This window comes from Colossoma macropomum, unplaced genomic scaffold (genome assembly GCF_904425465.1).
Source record: "Colossoma macropomum unplaced genomic scaffold, Colossoma_macropomum, whole genome shotgun sequence".
NCBI lineage: Eukaryota > Metazoa > Chordata > Actinopteri > Characiformes > Serrasalmidae > Colossoma > Colossoma macropomum.
Window position 1 is genome coordinate 10,099,591 of NW_023494803.1, and position 27,187 is coordinate 10,126,777.

General features: G+C 37.9%; 1 protein-coding gene across 3 annotated transcripts in view; it reads right to left on the reverse strand.

Annotated features, from left to right (window-relative positions):
• The window catches only part of ehbp1 (EH domain binding protein 1), a 233,217-nt gene that overhangs the window by 139,013 nt on the left and 67,017 nt on the right, over positions 1-27,187 (reverse strand). For all 3 annotated transcript variants that reach the window (XM_036594170.1, XM_036594169.1, XM_036594171.1), the window contains exons 7-10: positions 22,503-22,642; positions 16,922-17,047; positions 15,051-15,306; positions 10,570-10,798 (exon numbers count right to left, since the gene is read on the reverse strand). In XM_036594170.1, coding sequence (XP_036450063.1) covers positions 10,570-10,798; positions 15,051-15,306; positions 16,922-17,047; positions 22,503-22,642 — 751 coding nt within the window. The remainder of the gene's footprint in view (positions 1-10,569; positions 10,799-15,050; positions 15,307-16,921; positions 17,048-22,502; positions 22,643-27,187) is intronic.

A 27,187-nucleotide genomic window follows, 5' to 3' on the forward strand; every position in this document is an offset into this window, starting at 1 on the left:
GACAAGTTAACACATCACACAGAGAATACACTTAAATACTTCTGTAACTTTAAGGGCACAATCTATTTGTTGAGTTTAATATATAAAAAATAAAATAAATAAATTTTGCAGAGGCCTCATTAAATATAGTATATTTTCTAATGTATGTTACACATTCTAATGTATTACTTTATTAGGTTATGTTTATTATGTTATTGTCATATATACAGACTTTTTAAAAAAAATATAGAATGATTTACATATAATATGTAAAATTCAGCAATTACAGATTCATTACGTATGTGTGCTCGCAAGTGTGTAGATGTGTAGATCTTAATTTACATTTGAATTTGACTGGAGGTGCCCAAACGTTTGCATATAACAGTACAGATAAAAAGTTAAATGAAATATATAAATAAAGCAAAAAAAAGATGAAGTAAATAAAATGTCTATATTTGTGCTGCGTCACGGTGAGTCGTGGTTCCTATCACCACCACTGTAAAGACATCTAACTGTCTATAATCAATCATTTCACACCGAACCACTCTGAATGACTGTTTGCATCTCAATGACTAAATTATACCGAAATTTCGAAAAATTGGTGGAATTGCCCTTTAAGTGTTCGCCAATGATGTAACTTTCAACGTTCGTGGCAATAAGGGGTAAGTGAGAGAAGGGAGGGAGAGAGAGACGGCATGCAAGAGCGAAACTGTGACGAGTTCTTCGTACTTCACTCTGAAGTTTTGAGATCTTAGTCTCGACTCTGAGAGAGCTCTCCTCAGCGGTATGCAGATCTAACAGACGGACGGCCGTTCCTTTAGATTAACATCCAGAACATACTGGAACTTATGAAGCGTGAACGCCCGCAAATCCTTCCAGAGAGAGAGAGAGAGAGTGAGAGAGAGAGAGAGAGAAAGAGAGAGAGAGAGAGAGAGAGAGAGAGAGAGAGAGAGAGAGAGAGAGAGAGATGACGTTCTGGTGAATCAGAGCATACCTCCATCTTCCTCGCTCTCTCACAGTTCCTGAGAAAGATTCGTATTCTTCTATTCATTTACATTAATCCTCACACACACCCTGCACTGACACAACCCCACAGAAAAGACACCAAACAAGACTTCAATACAAATACTACCCAAAGTTATTTACAGCTGTACAACACACCTGGATTTCAGGAAAATTAACAAATACACTACACTGGTCTGTCTAGTCATCTAACCGCCTTTTTCAGACACAGTCACACGCAAAAGTTTTAAACAACTCCATTCAAACTAAAAACAACACATCCTATACAGCAGGGGTGTCAAACTCATAGGGTACATATTAAAAAACTCCTCAAATCTGTGGGCCAGAGAAAAAAATGTTTTTATTTCACTTTAATTCATGTTGTGCTATAACCCGAACTGGCCATTATTTATACAAAATACTCAAAAACTTCAGCAGTAAAATACAGACGCTTGTAGTACACCTCAAAATATTACATGGACACTTGAAATATTCAAAACTGAAATGTCCTCAGGAGCTCGGTCTTTTAAATCTACCTATTTGCTTGAACTAGACTCCTGGCATCTCTTCTTTGCTGCAAGTTCATTAATAGTTGGGCTCAATTTCTAAGCTGCTGAGCCAACATTAGGTGTTTATAGTGGTTGAACTGCAGCTGAACTGCAGCTAGTGTTGTTGGTGATATGACTGGTGTGGAACTGTGTAGAACTGTGTAGAACTGAGGTGTAACCGCTGCCCCATAGATTTATATATATATATATATATATATATATATATATACACACACACACACACACACACACACATATATATATATATATATATATATGTAAAAGATCAACAAAACATGTCATTTGACCGGGGCACCAAAACTTTTGCTTATGACTGTGTGAATGCATACACACGGCATGCTATAAAAAATACCTGAATAAAAATTGTGATCATTATAAGTGAATAATGTGAATATTCTAGCATTTAATTTTACAAAGCATATCGCTGTTGTCGGAAGAAAACCTTGTATCTCCAAAACGGTTACTTCATAGGAGAAGGAAAAAACATACTTTACTTTTCATGTAAGTCAATGGAACCAGAGTTTGTTCCAAGTCATTCTGGGTCATTTCTTTTGGTCCATTATTCATGAAATTCACACACAATGTAAAGGACAACAGGCATTTACAAATTATGTCAAAAACTGAAAAACGTCAAAAATGGAGATACGAGGTTTTCTTCTGACAACAGCAATATATAAAATACTATAAGACCATTTTTTTTGTCTTTTATAAAACAAAATCTATGAATCTAGATGACATTTTATTGTGCTTTTTGGTATTTCATAATCCTTAAATAAAAAAAGTTAACGTTTTATGTATGTACGTTAACATATTTAATAGCTTTTCCTTTAAAATTATTTTATTTTTTAACATTAAATTTTATAATATTCCATATCTTTTATCGTGTGTGTACGTGTGTGCCACTGGGACAAGCAAGTATCTTTTCCTTCCAAACGTGATTTTCCCGCTACAGCACTGTATCCCGTCCAGCTTCACTCCTGAGATCAGACACAGTCTGCTCTTCAAGTGGACGATTTCACACCTCACACAGCTGCTCAGGGTGGACGATAAACAAACAAACAGGAAGTAAATAAACAAGCCTGACAACAATCTGTTCAACCTCCCAATCGCTTCAGTGCGCATCTGTTCCCTTCAGACACTACAGCACGCACGCTGTTCATAACAAACCGAGAGAGAGGGCGAGAGGATTTAGCACCAAAGACACTTTCCACTAGTTTCTCTGACTCTGATTAAAGTCAGTTTTCCCTCCTACACTAGATTTGAGAGAGTTTCAGTGGAAAACTCTTCACCTGGAGAGTCAAAAATGAAGATTACCTCTCAGCATCACATCTGCTTCCACTTTTAACACCTATAAATCTCTTTAATGTGTTTTTGGCTGATATGAGGCTGTTAGAGCCTTTAATATTTGTGTTTAGGCCTTAAAATAATCACTTTATTTGTTATACAGACTACCGAGATTGTTCATTTAAAATCTTAAAAATACACTGAGAAATCAGCTACTCTTACTTTGTCCTATTTCTATTTTAACATTATTTTCCATTCACATTCTATTCTATTCAGAATTATGAATATTATTTTATTTGACAAAAGCAGAAAAAAATTTTGTCAGGCTACGCTCACATTACCAGGCTGAAGAGGCACAAATTAGATTTTTTTTGCCTTAATGTAACACATCTGATTCTTTCCGGTTCGCTCACAACAGATCCAGTCCCTCACATGCATGAATGTGAACCGTCGAGTCCAAACTTAAGCATGAGGTTTGTAATGTGAACAGAGCCATAATGTAGGCCAGGGTTTCACAACCTGTGGGCTGCGGATCACCAGTGGGCTGCGAAGCACCTTCTAGTGGTCCGCAGACCTGTACTCAGGGGGAGGCAGTAGTTTGTAGTGGGCCAGTAGAGATGTATTATTGAAAACATCGTAGTCTCAGGCTACACTGTCACTATCATCTGCCTGTTTTAACGTCTGACTCTTTACAGACTCTTGTTGATCTCATGAACTGCAGCAGATAAAAACAATAGACATAAAATAATAGCGTTTGATTTTTGGCCGAGCATCAGTGACCAGAGTAACCAAACTCAAATTGATAAACTAATGACAAAGAAGCAGATATCAAGTAAGGTTTATTGTTGTTGTTGATTGTGACGACACCGATTCAAAAGCCCACTGAGTGGAATCCTCAAAACTAAAGCCACTTTTTTGACATCTCTGCAAACATATGGTTTTTGCAGCATGTTATGTTTTTAACAACAGCAAATTTTGGTTTCTGTGACTGAAGTGAAATAGACGGTCTGAGCTTTTTCAGGCCCTAATTTAGAGGTTTTCAGTGTGAGCAATTAAGAAAAACAAAAAAAAAATTTTAAAAAAAGAAGTTGATTTTAGTTCTTCTGTGGGCCGCTATGCTTTATAGTTATAAATGGGCGGGCCTTGGGGTGGAAAAGGTTGAGAACCCCCGATGCAGGCTACAGAAATTTACAAATCGAGATGCACAATCATTTTATAATCACATGCAGGAATCCTGAATCAAAACTGAATTCATTTGAACCTTGTGATTCCCACCCTAGTTAGCACCATGCTAGCTGGGGGGCTATAAGCTTCCATTACTTGTTAGCTACATTAACCTTGCAACTCCAGTGCAAAACTAAAGAAGCAAAGTTCAGACACCAAACGTGACCTGGCTGTGTCTAGGAAATAAACCACAGCACCAGAACAAACGTTCCCCCCAGTCGGCCAGGCCGCGCAGAGCACAGCTCATCTGAAAGGTTGGCATGCATAAAAAAATCAAGGTTCACTGAAGGCAATGGCCTTTCTTAAATATTCATCCGTCAGATACAGACCAGGACGGTCCGCACTGCAGGATTTATTTAGGGAGCGTTTGGAGGCTCCAGGCTTTTCTAATCTAAAACTGCGGCATTTAACATTTCAATTTCTTTTTTTCTGCGTGTTCAGAGATTGTCATTGTTTTCAATTTACACCTCAGGACTCGGAGTGTGTGCGCTTACAATTCATCTGAGCTCTCACACACACACACACACACACACACAAAACAGAACAGGAGCCTTCAGGCTTTTTCATATCTCTTCTCACTACAGTCATCCCTACAGTGTGTGTGTGTGTGTGTGCACTGTACTGAATGTGTGTTAATCCTGTTTGACTTTATTCACGCTAAGGTCATTCACACTTTACACAAAGAGAGAGAGAAGCGGCCTCCGAGCTCCAAAATACACAGCAACACTCATAATCCACACACCAGGGGAGAGGAGACATCCACAGTGTGTGTGTGTGTGTGTGTGTGAGATGCTTTTACAGATAATGTGCTAGATTTCAGATGCTTTTGTAAATTACATTTGCTGTTCTTAAATTTGAGGATATATAGGTAGATCTTTAAGAAACAATGCAGCTTTTATTTTGACAACTGAAGGTGAGGCAACTCCTGCGTATTCGCATATGGTTACAGTTTTGTTTTGGATTAGGATTATAGCTAGAGGTTAGGTCAGAATTAGGTTCAGGAGTAGACTTATACTTACAGTAATGGCTAAAAGTTACTTTAAATGTAGTCAAATATGTACAATACCTATTTAGGAGTTGTATTATACTTGCAGTAATATTAGAACTAGCTTTAAATGTAGGCTTACACTTACAGTAACTGACACAATAAACTTTAGGAGTGGTATAATACTAGAATTAGCTTTAAAAGTAGGCTTACACTTACAGTAACTGTCAATGAGCTTTAGGAGTTGTATAATACAGTAATATTAGAATTAGCTTTAAATGTAGGCTTATACTTACAGTAACTATCACAATAAGCTTTAGGAGTTGTATCATACTTACAGTTATATTAGAATTAGCTTTAAAAGTAGACTTAATCATAGTTAGAAAAAGCTTTAAGAGTAGGCTTATACCTACAGTGAAGGTAAGAAGCAGATTTAGGAATAGACGTACACTTAATATTATTGTTACAATTCAATTTAAGAGTAAAGTTACATGAGGAAATTTGTTTTCCTAACTTTTAAATGTACTCTGAGTATATTTACATAAGTGTTCAGCTACAGTTAGGGTTAGAATTAGGTTTAGAAGTAGACTTATATTTACAGTTACTGTTAAAATTAACTTTAGGAGTAATAATATACTTACAGGAACTCTTACAATTAGCTTTAGGAGTAATATTATACTTATAGGAACTCGTACAATTAGCTTTAGGAGTAATATTATACTTATAGGAACTCGTACAATTAGCTTTAGGAGTAATATTATACGTAGTAATGATCAGAATTAGCTGTAAGAGCAGGCTTACACATAAGGTTAGAATAAGCCTATACTTAAAGTTAGAATAAGGTTTAAGGGTAAGCCTACACTTAATAATAAGAACAAGCTTTAGTTTTAGCTTCATCACTTTAAGTTATGTTAGTGCATGGAACTATAACCAGTGAAGCATAACTAACTTGCTAAGTAAACCACATTTTAAGTTAAATTTTCCAAAAATGGTTAAAAATAGTACTTTTGTTTTTCAGCCAAACGAATTAATTATGACCAGGTGGTCATCCTGTTTTGGAGGATGTTGGATTTTGTGGCATATGTTGTAGTTACATGTACTGTTACAATCATTTTAGTGAGTTTATTTTATGCAAACTATTCTTATTTGACAGTGTTCTCCAGTTTTGGTTTTGGGCCCAGTGGGTCCTGAATTTTGGCTTCAGCTAAGAATTACAGAGCATCACTAGTGCTGAGTATGTGTCTGTGTGTGTGTGTGTTTACCACTCACAGGTCAGTGCATTTGGGTAATTAAATGTGTGTAAGTTTGGGCCAGGGCGCCTCCGTCGCGGACACACACACCCACACAAGTGGTCCTCTCTGATAAACCGTGTGGCGTAATTAAATATGGGCCACATTAACACACACACACACACACTCACGGGTAGGGCATGTAAATAAACACCCACTCACACTCTGTGGGTAGCTGCCCATAGTTAAGCTGCAGCGGCCCGCTTCTTCTCATTTACAGTCTTGCCCCCTTACACACCCTTTACACAGGCGCACACACCCACACACACACCCATACACACCATCTACACACCCTCACACACACCCTCAGCCGCTTAATTACAGCCACCAAAGCATTCAGCCTCAGAGTCATAACGCATGCATAAAGAGCCCCGACGCTGTGCCTATATTCAAATGTAGAGAGCGTCAGTGCACACATACAGAAACGAGGGACGCAGAACGGCAGAACGGAGCGATGGAAAAAAGGAGGGGAGGGGAGGAGAGAGGTGGGGAAGATAAGAGCAGCGGAGTGAGAGATGCACCGGACGAAAGAAAAAAAAGAGTGGGGGGGAAAGGTGGATGGAGAAGGAATTAAATCGAGTAAAGAAGGAAATGGAGAACGATGTAGGAGAAGAAGAAGAATGAAGTGAAAGAAGAAGAAGATGAAGAAGAAGAAAAAGAAGGAGGAGGAGGAGGAGGAGTAGAGGAGAAATGTGGAGGGCAAAAGGAGGAAAAGCTGAAATGCGTGAAAGAAGAAGTGAAAAAGAAAGGCAAATGAGTGACAGTAAAGGAAAAGAAGAATAAGAGAAAAACTTGGATGCAATAAGAGAGAGAAACCCGGACAAATGAAAAAAAAAGTGTTAAAGACGGAAAATTGAAAAAGATATGAAAGAGAGAATAATAATACGCAAAAAAAGAACAGAGGAGAAAGGGGATTGGGAAAAGAGAGAGGGAATAAAACAGCTTAAAGAAAAAACAAAGATGTGGAGGAAGAAACGAGAAACAGAAAACGAGAGAGAAAGAAGGAAAAGGAGATGGAAGGGATAAAATAGTGCAAAAGAATGAGAAATTGGGAAAAATGTAGAGGAACAAAGGGAGGAACAGAAGAGTGATATTACAGAAATGAAGAAAAAACAAGAGTGGAGGAGAAGTGTGGATGGGAAAGGAGAGAGGGAATAAAACAGTGCAAAACAAAAAAGAAGAAATAGTAAAAAAAACAGAAGAGCGATGTGATAGAAAAAGGAGAAGAAGAAGAAAAAGTAAAAGGGGGGGCAGATGGGGCAAAGAGAGAATATAAAACAGTGCAAAACAAGAAAAAAGGAGAAAGATGTGACGGACGTAAAGAGAAAACTTTTTCTCAACCGTATCACTGCTATTTAAAATAAACAATAAACAAAACAAATAAACAAAAAACATCCTACTGCTAACCGAACGCTATGAAAAGAGCTTTGAAAGATTAAAGTCTGACACCCTCTCACATCTACAGACAACGTCATAGAGGTTTTAGTCACGGACTGAGATTCTGCAAAGACTGAGGATCTTGCAGGGTCACTGTTTGCAAGACTACAACTAGATTTTTGAGGTTATTTCCCATCATGCACCTGATGGAAATTTACATGCAGAGAAACCTTTTTCCTTCTCCACTCTATAGTGGTACAGATGGGAAGACTCGCTGACTGGGAGTGTAAAGATCTGGGGCTCAGGCCAGTTCAATGTAAAGCTGTATATTCTGGCAGATCATCACAAGTTACTTTTTATTTAATACAAATATTTCCACATCAACAAAACACGCAGCGATTCAGCATTGTTGATTGGGTGGTATAAACTAAACCATAAAAAACAACCAAACTAAATAAGAATCCACTAACAGAGAGCCAAAAAATGGAAAAAAAACCATTAATGCTTCCTCAGTGACGCCTTTTTTAAAGTCCTCTGCACATTTCCTTACATCACTGTCACACTCAGTGAACTTGAAATATTAAAACAGGTTACATATTTAAGTTAATATGATTATTGTTTTAAAGTGGAGCAGATTTGCCTTTTTAACAGAGATTTCAGGCTCTCATGCATGCATTTTCTCTCTTGCACTCTCACTCTCTCCCTCACTCTCTCTCTCTGTCTGTCGCGCCGTGCGCATGCACTCACTCGCTGTCTCGTGCGCCCCTGGCGCATCACTATTTGCAAGATCCAAGATTTAAAACTATCAACAATATTAAACATGGTTGATTGCTCAGTGTGAGGTGGTCAGGATGACTGCGACACAAACAAGATGACGCAATGCATCTCCAGCAAGACTCTCATGATTTTATTCCGACGTTGGAAATTTGTCTTGTGACAGTGAAATCGCTTGTAAAGTCATTTGGTGTAAGGCTGGCATGAGCTAAAAAAAAGAGAGTCTGCTAATAGGCCTTTTTCACATTTCCTCATGCTGGAAGTTCTCGCTGCAGGGTAACAGTAATGCTTCTGCTAAAGCAGTAACAGTAACAATGATGATGAGTAGAGCGAGTACAGCTCACTCAAGTGTTCAAGCTTGAAGCAAAAACAGCCTCATCTCGGTTTCAGTGGTTTGTCAGCTGACCATGAGCAGAGGAAAAATTGGTTTGTGCAGTTAATAAAGGAATAAACTTTGTCATATGGAGATAAAGAATCTGTGTGTCTGCATTTCAGCGCTGCTGACCAACATTATCGTGCGGTTTGCACTTTAAAGTTGCTGCTACAGCCGCTTTCAGAGGAACAGTTTTCATTTTCTCCCTTGAAAGCTGTCAGTATCTGAGAGAGCGAGTGCTCAGCAGGGAGTACATGTTCGTTCACTGGAGCCGGTGTTCGCATTAAATGTCTACGGTGGCGCTGCATTCCCTGATGACCTGGCACGCCCCCCTGCTGGCATGTGTGCATGTTCAGCTTTTTACCAACTAGTTTATTGTTAGCGAGCTGTTTCTACATCTCCAGCTAACACAGCTAATCTAGTGTTTTGGTTATAGTTGTTTTCACCTCCATCGATTTATCACTCTATAGACGTTAGCTGACGGTACTGTACTCTCACAGCTGTGAAGGAATTTCTCCATGGAGAATTTATTTAAAGTCCTTTTTATTAGTTTGGACCCCCACATTGTTGTGTGTTTGGTTCTCTAACAGTTCTGGACACAACCTTGTTTTTCAATCTTGGCAACCTTTCTGGGGTGAGCTGAAGTGATAAGAACGCCTGCATGTCTGAAGTTAGTAACTGTCCGAAAGGCAATAGCGGAACTTGCTTTAACCAGCGTTTACGCACATCAGTTTCTTTTGAAAAGGGCCTATTGGCTGCGGATGTAAATCAGGTTTGTTGGAGTTTGGTTAGAACACGGTCCAGTCTGTGAATCTGAGTGGACAGCACTGCTACAGACATAACACCGGTCAAAAGATCAACCCCGCCTGACTGACTAGACGTTGTTCACAATCTTAAACAACTTTTGGTCCAAAGCCGTATGTTTAAAATGAAACTTGCAGCAAATGCAATAATTGATGCCTACACACTTAAAAAGATGGTTCTTTAAGGGTTCTTTGGTGAAGACAATGGGAACCATGAATTCCATATAAAACCATTGGCATGCTGAAATCGTTCTTCAGATTGATGGAGAACGTGTTGTGTATTTGAAAATTGTTCTGGATAGAACCAAAAAGGGTTCTTTTATTGTTACAAGCTTGACATTGTTACAACAGCAGAACTCTTTTTGGTGCTATAAAGAACCATATAAAACACATTCTCTATCAGTCTGAACCATGCAAGGAACCATTTAAGCATGCAAATGGTTCTACACAATTAAAAATATGGTTCTTCCTGGGTTCTTTAGTAAAGACAATGGTTCTATATAGAACCATGAACACTCAAAGAACCATCTGAATGCTTGAATGTTTTTTGGCATGGTGAAATCGTTGAGAACATAGATTGATGGAGAATGTGTTGTATATGGTTCTACATAGAGCTTTTTAGAAAATGGTTCTATACAGAAGCAAAAAGCATTCTGCTATTGTTATGATGTCAAGCTTGTAACAGAAGAACCCTTTTTGGTGTTATATAGAACCATATACAGCACATTCTCACCATGTCACCATGCCAAAAAACATTCAAGCATGAAATAGTTTCATACAGAATTCATCCAAATAGAACCATTGCCTTCAGTAAAGAACCCTTAGAGAACCATCTTTAAGTGTGTGTGTATGGATTTTGCTCCAAAACTTGACTGTTCTTAGTTTTAGCGAAGTGAGGAAGACTCTGTACCTTGGGTGATGAAGACACCAGCTCCCTGCCAACTAGCGCAGGGAAGGCCGCGGGGCCACTGGGGGTCTTGTCAGAGACGGCTGGTTTAGGGGTCACTGAGGGGCTGGAGGGGGTCACTGAGGTCACGGCTGGGGGAAGAGGGGCTCGGCGTTTCATGTTTTTTTCAGTGCTGCCCTCTGTAGTGGACTGAGCTGGACTGCTGGACTTGGGCTCGTAGAACGGGTTCGACCTGAAAGAGGACAAAACCGGAGAGAAAGATTTCATCACACAAGCTAACACACCAAATGGGACACTAAAAAGGAATCTATATAGTCAGGCTTTGAAAAAACTAACTATTAAACATAGGAATTTTTATGTAATAAATCAATAAAAGAGTAGTTACAATTAAAGTGCTGACAGAATATTACTTTTGTATAATGTTAAAAAAACCCAGCAAAAACAGCAAAAATAATAAGGAAACTATTACAGTTGTTGTTTTGTTCTTGATGACAATAACAACAGTAATAATACTTATAACAATAAATTATTTTTGTTTATAATGTGAAAGTAAAAAAAAACAATAAGGAAAAATAAGCAAAAAAATGAACTTAATCAAACTAAATTTTAGACTGTTAATAAATAATAATGTGTATTTTTGTTATAACACTTATTATTATTAATAATAATAATAAATTACTGTGTATAATGTGAAAGTAAAAAAACAAACAATAATAAAGAAAAATCAGTGAAAATCACCTTAATTAACTTAAACTTCTTAAAACTAGATGTTTTAGACCATTAATTAATATTTAATTATAATAAAATAATAACAATAATGTTCTACTGTATTTTAGCAATAATTATAACAACTATTATTATTATTATTATTATCATTATTATTATTATTATTGATTATACCAGAAAACTGAATTTAAACATCAAAATTACACACAATTACACCCTAATTAACTCCTTATTTTGAAATCCGATCTCCAAATAAAAAGTGGGCTGATGGAGATTCAGTGATTCTCGGGTTTGATCCATCATTACTGAAGAAGAGTCACATGACTTCACAGAAGATTCAGAGAAGTGAGGCTGAGGAGGAAACGAGGCAGAGCTCGGAAAAGTGAAACACAACAGCTCTCCATTCAGCACCCTCACTCACTCTCTCTCTCTCTCTCTCTCTCTCTGTGTGGAGTGAGTGAGCGAGCGAGTGACTGGTTTTTCAGGGTAAAGGTAAAGGAGCATCAGGATCAGCGTGAGCCAATAAAACGCTCCACTGAGCTCTAGAGAAGCCAGGTGCTCCAGGGGTCACACCTCATGACCTCTGACCTCCGACCCCAGCAATGCACTCAGTGACAGACACACATGCTCCGCTGGCATCAACACACACACACAATGCTGAGTACGGAGCAGTCACTCAACACACACATATACAATGGAAAGAAAGCAGGCCTCCTATTCAGAGAGAGAGAGAGAGAGAGAGAGTGAGAGAGAGAGAGAGAGAGAGAGAGAGAGAGAGATGCTGCTAAAGAGGTCTCCCTTGTCCCTAATTGAATGTGTGTCAAACGTGTGTGAAAAGCGCAGTCAAAACACACTGACGAGAGGAGAGAGAGAACAGAAGAGGAGGAGAGACAGGAAGGAAGAGAGGAATGGAGGAGAGCAGAAATGTGAGGTCATATGAGTAATAGAAAAAAAAATAAGGTTGGAGAAAAGACTCTGGGTCAGTCTGGGTTTTAATGGCAGATCTGACAAACTCAGCAGTCTGAGGAACAGAGGGAGGGGGAGGGAGAGGGAACAGAAAAGAGAGCATTTAGGAGGGAGAGAGAGAAAGAGAGAGATGTACAGACAAGGTGAAAGAATGCAAGGAACAACAGCGGCCTTGTTTCTGCTGAAACACCTTACTCACTGCTTTCCCTCTCTTGCTCTCGCTCTATCACTCATATATACGCATATATGCACAAACCCAATTCCAAAGCTGGGACAGTAGGTACACCGCAAATAAAAACAGAAAACCCTTATTTCTATTTCTACTCTGACCTTAATTTGAATGAAAATACTACAAAGACAAGGTGTGTAATGATTTATCTCATCAACTTGTTGGGAATTGCCAAAAAGAATTGTCATTTCCAAAAAAGTCGGGACGCTGTGCAAAATGTAAATAAAAACAAAATGCAATGATGTGCAAATCATTTAAACTCTATACTTAGTTTAAAATTGTACAAAGACAACATATTGAATGTTGAAACTGAGAAATTTTATTGTTTTTTTGAAAAATATTTGCTGAGCGTTCTCTTTTTCAATAAAACCATCATTATTTCAGCAAACCCCGGCCTCCTGAATCTCTTCCATGGCAAGATCAAAGATTTTCTACAAACTTCATTTTTTTTTTTGTAAAATATGCACTCATTCTGAAACCAAAGCCTGCAAAAAGCTCAAAAAAGGTGGAACAGGGCAATTGAAGACCAGGAACGTTGTGAAATGATAAAAACATCTTTAATAGGTGATGCAATTATACTTGAGTGTAACAGGAGCATCCAGGCAAAGCAGAGTCCTTTATGAACAAGGATGAGTTGAGGCTCTCCACTTTGCAAAAAAAGCATCAGCAAAAAATCCATCAGTTTAAAACAAAGTTCCTCAGCAAGCGATTGCAGATTTGAGGTATTTCACCATCTACAGTGCATAATAGGTGCACTGACTGTTTAAGTGCACATGAATAGCCCATTCAATATTCAGCACTGCAATGTCAGACAGTCTGTTCTGACTCACGCAAGTTTTAAATCGAACAACTAGATCTGACGCTTTAAAAAGGGCTAATCGTTGATCAAAGTCGATTTCTTCTGATGGAATAGCATTGAAGAGGGACAGCTCTGCGTTCTTCTGCTCTTTGGGAAATCCACAGCGATAACAAACAAATGCCAGGCTTGATCTGTGAAGAGGAACATAAATCTGAGGAGGAACTCAATCTGAAACAACACCTGACCTCTTCTATGGACACTGCGGACCTTGGTTGCTGTTTTGAGCGCACAAGTCAACCCAGTGACGTGGAAATCAGTCTCTATACATAGTAGATAGTTTTGACAAATGACAATATTCCATAATTAAAATGAGCTGACAAACATTTTAGCAGGGGCAAATGCCCCATCTTGCCCCCCTCCTCTGTGACCATCAACCACTCAGACAGCACTGCATTAAAAACCGGCCTACTTCTGTGATGGACATCACCACATGGGCTCAACAATACTTTGACAAACTGTTGTCAATAAACACTGTCCCTCAAACGCAAGGTAAGACTGCACTATGCACAGTGGAAGTCATATATCAATGACGTCCAGAAACGCCACCAAATTCTCTGGGCTTGAGCTCATCTGAAAAGGACTAATGCTCAGTGGAAAAGTGTAATGTCGTCTCACAAGTCAACCTTTCATATTGTTTATAAAATAATGGACATTGTGCTTTCCAGGCCAAAGAATTGTAACTGTTACCAGTATAACATTCAAAATCCAGGCTCTGTAATGGTATGGGGGGTATTAATGGGTAATCAGCACCATTAATGCATTTTGGAGCAACACGATGCCTTCTAGATGCCGTCTTTTTCAGGGACAATCATGTTTATTTCAACTCCAGGCCACATACTGCATGTTAAAACGGCATGGTTGTCTATCAAGAAAGTGAAGGTGCAAGACTGGACTGCTTGCAGTCCAGCCTTCTCTCTCCCACTAAAAGTGTCTTATCACGCTCAAAATATGACAACAAAAGGTTGTGTACGGTTGCACAGCTGAAGACTTGTATAACAGAAAAGTGGCAAAAATAATCCTTTCAAAACTGTATCAATTGGTGTCTTCTGTCCCCAAAGAATTATTTTGTGTGGTTAAAAGAAAAGGTGATGTGACACAATGGTAAACATGCTCCTGTGATAACTTTTTGAAACATGCTATAGGCATTTGGAATGAGTGCATATTTACAAAAAACAATAAGAGTTCACAAAATCAAACATTTAACTTGTGTTTTCATACCATTTTCAACTTAATGCAGTTCCAACAGAATTTACTAATAAGTGCTTTCTGTTTATTCAGCAGTTCACACACAGAGTACGTCTTGTTGAAGTAAAAATGAATTAACACGTCCTCTACAGAGAACATTCTTTAATATGCCAGTTTCATATAAAAGAAAATATACTGTGTTTTTTTGTTTTCATCAAATAAACCGTAATTGTGCCTTTAAATGTGCAGAAGTGTGTTCTCTGTAGAGGATGTGTTAAAGAGACTGATAAAACAGTATATAACTGTTTTTATATAATATTTATATTAATGTTTTATATAATATAATATGTTTTAAACCTACAAAGTGCACCTTTATGGCAGGTGTTTCTGATAAAATGGCCAATGAAAGTACCAGATAGGGCTACTAATGAACTTGGCAGCTTTGTGTATTTACACTACACACCCTCACTCTCAATAACACTCCAGAGCCCTCCCACCCTGCACTCTTCTATTACTCACTTATCCAGCTCCTCTTCTTCTGTCTTGCTGTTATCTGCGTACAGATATTTGCTCATGTCCACCGGTCGCACTATCTTCCTCGCACTGCCTCTAGGGGGCGTGCTCTCCACTTGAGGCTCTGGCTCATCAAATGGGTTTTTATACTGAGGGTCCTGGTCCTGGTCTTGGTCTTGCTCTGGTTCAGGCTCATCAAATGGATTGAATGGGTTTGAGGATTCCTCGTCTTTTAGAGTGGACTGCAGGGAGGGCTGCACTTCTAAAAGCAACCAAAAGAACCAGAAGGGTCAGAGTCACTATCAGGCAGAACTCGACAGTGGCTTAGTCTGTCTGATGAAATTCAGTGCTTTTTCTGTTTTTTGTATATTTTCAGGGTAAAAATGTAATGACTTCATAGGAAAACAAGACAAAAACAGGGGTATGGGTTGCCATGGGCAGCAAAATGTTTCTGACTTTGCGAAGTGTATTTCACAATAGTTAAAAGTTTTTTTTGTTTTTTTTTCATTTTAACTGAAAGAGCACAACCATTTCTTTTTGGTTCCTGGGGTTAAGGTTAGGTTTAGGGTTTCTGCGTAGGTTTGGGGATCAGCATCTATATATGTATATGCTTGTGTGTGTGTATATATATATATATATATATATATATATATATCGCTGCCGTCGGATGAAAACCCCATATCACCATTTTTTGTTGTTTTTCAGTTTTTGACATAATTTAAAGATTCCTGTTGTCCTTTACATTGTGTGTCCATTTCATGAAGAATGGACCAAAATAAACATCCCAAAATGACTTGGGGGGGGAAAAAAGTCTGGTTCCATTGATTTATATTAAAAGTAAAGCAGGTTTTGTCCTTCTCCTGTGAAGTTATCATTTTGGAGATACAAGGTTTTGTTCCAACAGCAGCGATATATATAATACATATGGGACATATTACATACAGATATTTACACACGCTTACAGTATATATGAGGCAAACTGCACGTTGGTACTGACATTTACATCATAATAATAAGGACATTATGTAAAGGTACTACATGGCATTTTGAAATTATTTTTTAAAAAATCAAGATATAAGGTTTTGTTTTCATTTGTAATTTGATTTTAATTTTACAATTAATTTCTTCTCTTTTAAACTATTGTTTTAATTATGCTTTAATTTCTATTATCCTTTATGTTACTTTTTAAATTGTAACGAATTATTTTTGTATTTTTATCCTTTGTAAAGCACTTTGAATGATCACAGTGCATGAAAGGTTCTATACAAATAAATTTGCCTCGTCTTTCCTGACAAGATATTTTATATAGAGATATGCATAAATGTATCTAATAGAGTTGTCACTATAACAGAATTTTAATTTCGATTCAGATATTAAATGTAGTATCACAGTGTTTGAACCCAAACGATACTACGGCAAAAACCCAATAATGTTTATCGGATTAAACACAGAAATGCTCTTGTTTTTTCTTGATTAACATGTCTGAGTTTTTTGGTTATTCAATCTCTTTCAAGCAAACTACAGTGTGAACATGGTGCTAGCTTATTTAAATATCTAAATAAAAGCACAGAAAGCATTGAAAGTATTGAATTGTAAGCTCAGGTGCAGTACTGAAAATGTAATGAACTTTAAATACATTGTCCAGCACCTGCACTTAGATATAGGTAGAAAAACAAGTGTGTGTGGTTGTGTATGTAAGCCACATCTTTACACACACAAACAGCCTCCTTATACAGCCAAAAATCAAAAATGTAAATCCTACTTAATTCCAAACATTCCTCTCTGTCTTTTTATGTAGGTTAATTCGTTCATTAAACCCTAACGAGGTCAGAAAGCCATCCTGTGCTCAGTTCAGGCGGTCAAAGGTCACTGCTTACCTTCCTCGTCAGGGTCATCGAACGGGTTCAGAGCCAGAGGGTCATCGGCCTCCTCGAAGGGGTTCGAGCTGGAGTGGGTCTGAACCTGCTCATCCTCCTCCAGAAAATTTAGTTTACTGATCAACTCTGGACCAGACACACACACACACACACACACACACACACACACACACACACACAGAGGAAACAATGTTACTGCATTCCTTTAACTACACTCTTTAAAAAGATGATTCTTCAAGGGTTCTTTAGTACAGACAAGAGATGTATATAGAACCATGGACACTCAAAGAACCTTGCTTAAGTGGTTCTTTACATGGTGAAATATTCCTCAGATTGATAGAAAATGTGTTGTATTTGGTTCTACATAGCACCAAACATGTTTCTTCTGTTGTCACAAACTTGACATTGTAACAACAGCAGAACCCTTCTTTAAGAAGTTTTTATAAACAACTCATTGTTCATCAATCTGAAGAACCATTTCACAATGCAAAAAAACACTTAGGCATGCAAATGGTTCTTTGAGTGTTCATGGTTCTACATAGAACTACTGTCTTTACTAAACAACCCTTGAATAACCATGTTTTTAAAGAATGTAGAAGGTAATACAACATTGAACAGATGTACAGATTACAAGTGATAGAAACACAAAAAATATATTTAAAAAAATATATATATTTTGTTTTTAAATAATATATGTACAAAAAACAAAGTATGAAGCCACAGCACTAAACCATAGATAAACACTGCACTCTGGAGTGAACCGCTCTTCAGCACTGATGTATGCGGATATGGACAGATTTGAGTAGTATGTATAACTATATATAGAATATATCAAAATAAAGAACCCAATTGGCTCTGTCTGACTGGAGCAGCACAGAATCATCTGATTGATGGACCTTATCCCCATTTCCCAACTTTACACAATAAGTGTTTTAAAGATATAAAAAAAGTCTTTATTTATATATCACACTTCACATTTTAGTCACAAAATCCCACACAAGAACATAAATAAAACATAAAATACCACAGTCTATATGAAATGAAAGCGCAATTATGAATAATAGCTAAAGTCGAATCTCATTTCTCATTTGTTTTTAACTTGGAATTAAGAACAGCAGCAATGTATTTGAATTTAGTGGGAAATATATCATCTATATCAGAATACCTTTTCATTGTCTTTCATTTTTAGTATTTTTTTTTTAGCTAGGTCCAAAGTTTTGAGGCCACCAGTGAAAATACATCTATTCTCCAGTCACTTCTAATTTAATACAAAATCTCAACAGTGAACTACATACAGTGCAGAATGCTGATTCTGTTGTTTTAAATTTTTGAAAATTCTAAAACTTGTTTAAATAAAAAATCCCACATTTTCGATGTAACCTCAGACCTTTTAGACCTCACTGAATTTAATAGATAATGTTCACATGTGCATGATATAATCTCAATAAAAAAGTTTCCTTGTTGCCGAGTACCTAGTTTTGAGTTTCTAATTTTTATTTTGTGTACTTTACACATGGCCTCTAGAACCTGACAGTAAACTGTAATGTATATTTCCTGGGTGCTGCGGATTATTTTGAAAAAAGCAATTTAAAATCCATAGAAATCTTAAACATATGTTTTCTTTCTGGAAGTGTGCTTTCAGATTTGCAATTACTAGACTGCATAAGGTTTCCTTTGGCGTAATTTTAAGAGAAGAACGAGCAAATATCAGACATTCTTCCAGTTTACAGGAGCAGCACTGAGGATGCTTGAGCTTGTTATAGTGTTTCACTCAGTACTGATTACACATTTGGAAAATATCATCATAATTTTTTGAAATTATCACCAAGAGAAGGAGTCGGTGTCAGTGTGGTGGGTCAGTGTGTGTGTATCTGTGGAGGCCTGGTTCACTACAAACTGCAGAAAATGAAGCTGAAACCAAAGACCACAACAAAGGATAGAAAAAACGAAGGATAAACAAAGGAACACAAACCCAAAATCACTTCACATGGCACTGAATGGAGTCAGACATGAGTCAGACACAACACACACAACACAGACACAACATAGTACAAGGGGATGGTAAATATCAAGGCAGAAGACAAGTATGAGAGAGAAATAGAGAGAGAAAGAGGGGGAGCGAAAGGGGGGTGAAAGAGTAGGAATGAGAAAGAGAAATGAGTTAGAGACAGAGAGATAGCAAGAAAGACAGACAAAAAGACAGAAAAGAAAGAGAAAGAAAGAGGCAGAAAGGAGAGACCAGATTGTGAGTGAGAGGGAGTATGAGAGGCAGGCAGGCAGGCAGAGGTGAGGTAGAGAAAGACACAAAAGAGAGAAAGAAGAAAAAGGAGCGTGACAGAGTGAGAGAGGAGTGAATGAGTGACAGTGAGTGAGAGGGTGAGTGACAGTATAGTGTTAGTAGAAGAGAGAAACCTGCAGGAGAACAGGCTGGTTTGAGCTTTGGGTCGTCTTCATCTCCATCTACACTGCTGAGCGCATTTAACTGCCTCACTATCTCTGCAAACAGAGTGGCCAGGACATCACACACTGATCAATAACTCACTTACACACACACACACACACACACACACACACATACACATCTGCACACACATACACACAACGTACAATATTCCAAAAACAAAAACAAGCAAACAAAATCAGAGTTTCAGTTATCAATTTTCATAGTTACTGTTGTGAGGTTGGACAAGCTTTAGAGAACGCTGGTAAAAATCCCATTAAACCTAATGAGAAACTGTAGTACAGACTCAGTTTATATCACAATACCTACATTTAGAGTCTGTTTTTCATTTAACCTAACGAGAAACTGCAGAACAGACTCAGTTTATATCACAATATCTACATAACTGCAAACCTGCACATCTGCGGACTCCTGCTGGTGTGGGTTCATGGTAGGTTCTTCTCTTTAAATGACACACACAAAATTATGTGACACCTCCAAATAGAAAGTACCACATAAATGATGATATATATATATATTTAGCTTACTGCTATCTCAAATAATGATTTGGGTTAAAAATACAACAAAAATTAAAACAAAGCAAAAAATATGCATGTAAATATTAACGTGAACATGCAAGATGCATTGACTAACAGAAAAATGACAACTTTGTGATCTTTAATACTAAATGAATCCATTTCTCCCTCCTCTGCATTAGAGGTCTGCGTGGAACTATTTTCAGTCACGCTCCTGCAAGATTTCATCCTGCTCCCACAGAAAACCAATCTCCCCTGCTGGAGAAATTTCAGACTGCTACACACTCGAGAAAATGAGACAGCTCCGAAGCAGAAGTTCATTTGCTTTATATATAATAGTATAGAGCCCTTCAGGATTTCTGTGAAATGGGAAACAATAAAAGTATTATATTATCATCTACTGCAAAGTAATGCTCTGCAATAACACATTGTTCTAATAGGAAAAAAACAACGTACATATTATTTAATATTATTTAGCAAGCTGGTTAAAATTAGTCCTCTAGTTCTCTTCCAGAAACGACTGTAATGATCACTTCTGAAGCATGAACATTAACTTAACTGTGAATTACATTGCCCTATTACCCAGACCAGCTACCCATAATTCTTTGTGGTTTTGGTATTTGTTTATTAACTCTTGTTTTTTTTATTTAACTCTTGTCTTCTTTAACCTTGCCTTGATAAAAACTACTTTTTTGTATTTTTGTTATTCTCATGATTATGTTTCAACACATTTTAGGCTTTTGATCACAATCGCAAGCTTGAATCGCAGCAATGCTGTAACCACAGAAGTCGGTAGTTATCATCACAACACTGATAAAACTGTGGGTCATCTCTATCAGCTTATATTACTGGTCAGGAAATATAATGATCGGGCTCTAGAATAAATATTTAATCAACGTGTAATAATGTATTACTTATTGTATCTACAACACAACAAGAGGACAAAATAAAAGCGGCTCTGGGTTTTCTCAGTGCTACACTAATCTGAATCAAACGTCTTGATAGCATTGCTATGGAGACAGACAGACCATCAACGGAGATATAATGAATAAACAACTCAACCATTCCTATAGACACATATGGAAGCGTATATCCACACAGCCTGGTATACGGGGGCTTAATGTCAAGGATCCATGAGTACGGAGGGGGCGGATTATGCCAAGTAAGGCATCTCACACATGCAGAGAGACGGACACACACACACACACACACACACACACACACACACACACACACACACACACACACACCCTAGACAAACAAATGCACAATCTTCACAAACAGCAAGATAAAGAGAAGTAAAGCCAAAAATTGAAGAAAAAGCAGGGCAGAAACAGAAAACATCTGCTCATCTACATCATCAAATTAACATTAATGAATTAATCATAAATACACACACCCACCTGTAGTGTTACTTAAAAGAACAAAAGTTCAACAAACCTTCAAATCAGCCTCATGAAACAAAACATCTTAAACAAAAACAAACACTTTATACAACCAGTAATGCATATAAAACCTAAAACAGTATTAAAACATCTAACAGACCTGATTATGTGGTTTATGTGCTGTAAGTTTGCTGTAAGATGACAGATCGTCATACAGCATGAAAAACCATATAAGCATGTCAATTAGAGATAAGTGATAAGGGAATGCAGTTTGCAAAGTGCTAATTGGTGGAGTATAACCTTTATTACCCGTTAGCTACTTTAGCCTAGCCCTGCAGCTCCAGCGCAAAAGTACAGAAATGAAATTGTTTTGGCTTACAGACCTTAGTAAGAGGGAAATTTATTTAAATAAATAAATAAATACATAACCATAAATTTAATTGTGTTGGGGAGTGCAGTTAATAACATATCTAGCAGGTGGCGACTATGCATAACAGTGTATAATAGTGTATACAAGTGACAGCGCAAATGAACTTAAATCAGACAAATCTACTAAATACTACATGTAGAAATAATACCAATGTGGTCGAGCGTTCAAGTTATTCGGCACAGACCTTCAATTTTCTAAATGAATGAGTTGCAATTTTAGCTAGAAGGTGAAACAAATTTGCGAAAAAATTTTAAGTTGTCTTGGAATCCCAGATGGTTGCTAAGGTGCTGCTAGGCTGTTACCACGGTAACCCAGGTGTTGCTAAGATAACACAGAGCTCTTGAACTGACAGTCTGGCGTACTACATTCAGTGTTTAAGCCTTGAGCCTGACAAAAACGGAGGTGTTTTTCTTGCAAAAACAGCTTAATTTATAGAAAATAATCACATTTAAATTGCAATTACATCGATCAGAAAAATCAATATCAAACCCTATATTGTGCAAGTGCAAATTACTAAGTGCTTGAAGCTCAACATATTAGAGCACCACTGAATGTTTGACTGTGTGACTGTGGGAACGTTTACAGGAATGTGTCCACTAGAGTGACCAAGTGTAAAATTTCTATTATCTGCTACAGTTTATGATGAGCTGCTGTGTAACCACAGATAAATTCCTTGTATGTGAAAATACACTTAGGCGGTGAAGTCTGATTCTCATTTGGACGCTACCAAAAGCTTTAAGCATGATTATTTTTTTTCTTAATTCATCATCAAAGCTATTGTTATTATCACCTGTAATCTTGGCTGCTTTCTCCTCCTGGTTGACCCGGTTCTCTTCGTCTTCCTCGTTGTCCTCCTCAAAGTCATCTAGGTTGCCAATGTCTGCCTGCTTCATACTCATCAAACTGGCCAGACTCTGCATATCTTCATCCCTGCGAAAGAAATACATACACACACACACACACACACACACACACGCACACAGTTAGTTAATAGTAGATCATTCATAGCAGATACTGAATAATTCATAGTAGATACTAAGTAACATAGTTAATAGTAGTTAATTAATTCATTCATTCATAGTAGATACTGAATAGTACACTCAAAACTAATAACCGACCTGGTCGTTTGACCTTCAAACTGAACATAAGTTGATAGTAAATAAATTCATTTTGTTGTTTTAAAGTAACTGGTTTACATAAAATAAATGAAAATGAATTAAAGTACATATTTTTATTTGAGTGTAGCAATTACTACATAATAAACCTTATAAAACAGTTTTGGTCCTAAAATCTGATTGGCTGAGCTGCGTTTGAACCCACTGTAAAGTCCACAATATACGCACACCTATGACCGCCTCAGCTGAATTGTGTATCACTTCACCACGGCATGTAAAACCCTTGTGCTGTTAATGGAATAATCTTTGAGTCTCATGCTGCTCATATGGACCACTGATGAAGAAAGAACCTGTTTTTGTTTAAACTGAGGGACTGGAGACTTATGTTCTTAACCAGAACTAGGCGGGTCAGCTAGCTAACAGGCTAAAAGAGCCAACAGCCTAAACAACTCCATCATTAATATCACAGGCTTGAATTAAAGCACGTACAATATGATTAACTGTAAACGGCAGTATAAAAAACTAAAAACGTCACTTGAATGTCTTACACACTTCAAATGTCCGTGTTTCAGTCAGAAGTCACGTCAAACCTAGGCTGAATCCCAAACGGCCCCATACTCCTTAAATAGTGTTCTAGCTATTAAAGCGTAGAAATTCTAGCCTCTACAGCCAAATCTACAGTGCATCGCTTATTGAGTATGGATGTGTCTGAGTCCCAGACAACTATTTCTTAGCTATATTTTGCACTGTTGGGCTGCAGGATCCAGTATTTAAATTCCTATGTAGTGCACTATGTAGGGAGCATGGAGCTGTTTGAGATTCAGCCCCAGTGTGAGAAGAGGGACGCCACTGGATTGGTGCTAAATAAGATCCGCTGTGGTAATTTGGCGACCAAAAAGTACTTATAAAGAGAGGTTTTTGCCTTAAACAGTGCATTATTATATGTTCATTATTAAACAACAAAAAGTTTCAAATTTAATGAAATGACCGCAGAATACAGCGATGGGTGACCAAACGTTCTCCGCATTCAGCGGTCCATGGTTGGTTGGCAACAATATTAAACTCTAAAGGAACTACATTTCTTGGCGGAATACTTGTTTATGTCGATTATTATAAATAATAATAAATTAATTTCTAAAAAAATGGTGTATTTTATTATGTTTTATGTTGGACACCGTGGAGGCCATGCATTACAGTGATTTTACCACAGGGAGGGAGTTTTACTCCACTTCCTGTCGTGCCTAAGAATACCCTTCTCTGTGATAAAATCACAGTAACACACAGCCTCTCATGGCTTATTGCCTTATTAATAACTGATTAATAAGCCTGTCATTTAAGGGGATGAAAAGCAAAACTACAGCAAAAATGAGAAGCTAGATCAACTATATTTGGAGTTGGAATATGGGCCAGCACGTACAATAAAATGAAGGGAGAGAACATAGCTGGATATGACAATGATGGCATTGTGTATATACTAGAGAGAGAGAGAGACAGAGAGAGGAAAACAAATGTTAACAGTTTGTCTTTCATGTTCTTCCTCATGAGAGGCTCTAGTCTGAACACTTCTGCCTCAGCTTCCTCCACTACAGCCTGGAGATAACACCACAGGATTAGCGCTGACGCTAGCGCTCTCTCTCTTTTTCTCCCTCTCTCTGTCTTTTTCCATTCTCTCTCCATCTCCCCCATCTTATTCTCATTCCCGACCCCTCGTTCTCCCTCTCTCTTTCTCCATCACCCCTTCATGAATGCGCTCCAACCTTTCTGTGGCCGCGGCGGAGCTTATTTGAACGTATGTAATGGAGTTTATTTGTGCGCCCGTGACATCATTCCCGCGGGTTAAGAGGGGTTACACACTTCCACCTCCATAACCCAATCGCACAAAAGGCGCGCACACACACTCGCGACGCAGATAACACAAAAGACACACCCACGCCTTATATATTCCTCTCACACTCACTTTTCTTCAGACGCGGGTTCGCTCAGAAAAAAAAAAAATAATAAATAAAAAAAATATATATATATATATATATAAAGAAGGGGATGTGGATGTTGTGAGCTGGCTGGGTGAAGGATATTATCACTTTTCGAGGCCAGTGGCTGGAAATATTTCATCTGGCTGCTGTTTGTTGGCTTCCCTGTGAAATGAATGTCAAAGAGAAAGAAAGAGAGAGAGGCTGAAGAGTCTTGTAGGACGTATATTTATCGGCTTCTTCAATTCCCTTTCATTTCTGAACCACATTCAGAGGACACAGAGAGGGCCAGGGTGAATGTCCGATGGGGGGGGGTGGTCAAAAACATCACGATCGCAGTCTCGTCAACATATCTGGGACAGTTCAGCCAAAGATGCTAACGCAACTAACGATGAATGGATGCTAGCATCTCGTTCTAACTGGTTTTGCTGAATTATTCCTACGAGAAAGTGCCTCGTCGCCCATTTAGGTCCAATATTGTATACTTAGATTATTCTACTGGAGAAAGTCAGAGTTGAAAACGCATTTCGGACTTTTACAATCCTTTTACAGCGCTTTGAGTGACCCTACATCTAAGACAAATTTTCTTTGTCACTACTAAAACATACCAAAACTTTAGCAAATGTTTCAGTAGTGACCAAAACTTTAACTCATTTTGCCAAAAACACTGCCCATTACACGACTAGCAAACACAACTTTGAACAGCTGTACACAAATAAAATCACAACATTTTTCATTAAAACACAAAAACATTTTTTGAATGTTGTTTTATTTGAATTTTATTAAACGAGCACTGAATTAAGTATTGATTGTAATGTATTGTACTGCACTTATGTATCGTATTGTATTGCACTGCTCTGTGTTTAACTCTGTTCCTTTTTCTCTAGGTGTCCATAATGACTTTGTGACTCTAGCAGTATCTGAGCTCAGGACTGGCTTTCTCTCTAACCTATTGGTAACCAGCAAAGACACTTTCTCTGGATAGACAAAGCACTTTTTGTAAGTCGCTCTGGATAAGAGCATCTGCTAAATGCTGTAAATGTAAATGTAAATTTGAAAATTTAACTCATGGTAAAAATGTTTGTTAAAAAATCAAGAATTTATTATAAGTGTAAATTCAGGGGTTAAGGTTTTGGGACAGACCCCTCCCAACAGAAAGTACCACATAAATGATGATTTTCTATATATTCAGCTTACTGCTATCTCAATTAATAACTTAGCTTTAAGCCCTTAAAATCTCATAGCCCGTTTATCACATACTAAGGCTTATGATTCAGCAACTACAGGGACTTCAATGCAAACTGGCTGAGCTATTATTAGGTTAGGGAAGTGTGTGACAAAACTTTGGGCCCAGCGGTGGGCCCAAATGTTCATGTTTTGCTCCTGTAGTTTGTTCGCTCATCTCAGTGCTCAGAGATCCAGAGCCTTGAGCTGAACCTAGAGCTTCAGCTTCTGTGAGCAGGTGGAACTCTTCTGCTGTTTGTTGAGTCTCACTGGCTAAAAGAAAAACGAGGACTTTGGGACCGTTTACACGGAATGAATTAATTTCTTCTTGCTCTGCATCTACTTCCTGCAATCTCAGTGTTAGAAAAGAGCGCATTGGACTTGATGTGAAGTTTTTAGCACATCAAATCTGTAAAAATAGTCTCATGAAAAGACTTCACGATGTCTAAACACATTCTTACGCACAAAAATTACAAAATCTGATGACGTCATGCTGCAGAGGAACAGAGCTTTAAATAGGGCTGGGATCGATACAGCAATATATTGTAAAGCTTTTTCTTTTGCGATACGTTATCAACACACTGGTGCCGAACATCGATTTATTCACTGAAACATGCACACACTGTAAATGCTCTAAACAGACGCCCCCTCCAATCTGATCTACCAGATTCACTCCTTCATGACTCCACATGGTGGCGCTAAGGCACTAATCAAATTAATAGGGCAAACCTGCGGTGAAGAAAAAGAAACTCACAGAGGAGAAATGGCGGACAACGGGGGGAAACAACTCAGACAGGCACCGTCCTCTTTCAAGCCAAAGGTCTGGGCCCAATTCAGCTTTTACAGCATTGAAGGGACAAATGAAATAGACAAAGAATTTCGATTTTCAAGAACTGTCTCGTTAAAATAAAGTAGACAGGCAACACAACGAACATGCATAGACACCTTCTTCGTCATCGTCCTGGTTTGGCTGTTGAGAAAACAGCTAACATAGCCAAATCGAAGTCAGTCTGCAGTTAATACAGTTTTTAAAGCAAAACTTCCTTTTACATCCCCAAGGGCTACCAGTAGTACTAAGTCTTTTACTGGGTTTATTTTATAGTTTTATAGATTTTAGTGAGGCATGGTTGTGTTCTACCTTTAGACTTTTTAACCCCAGAACTGTT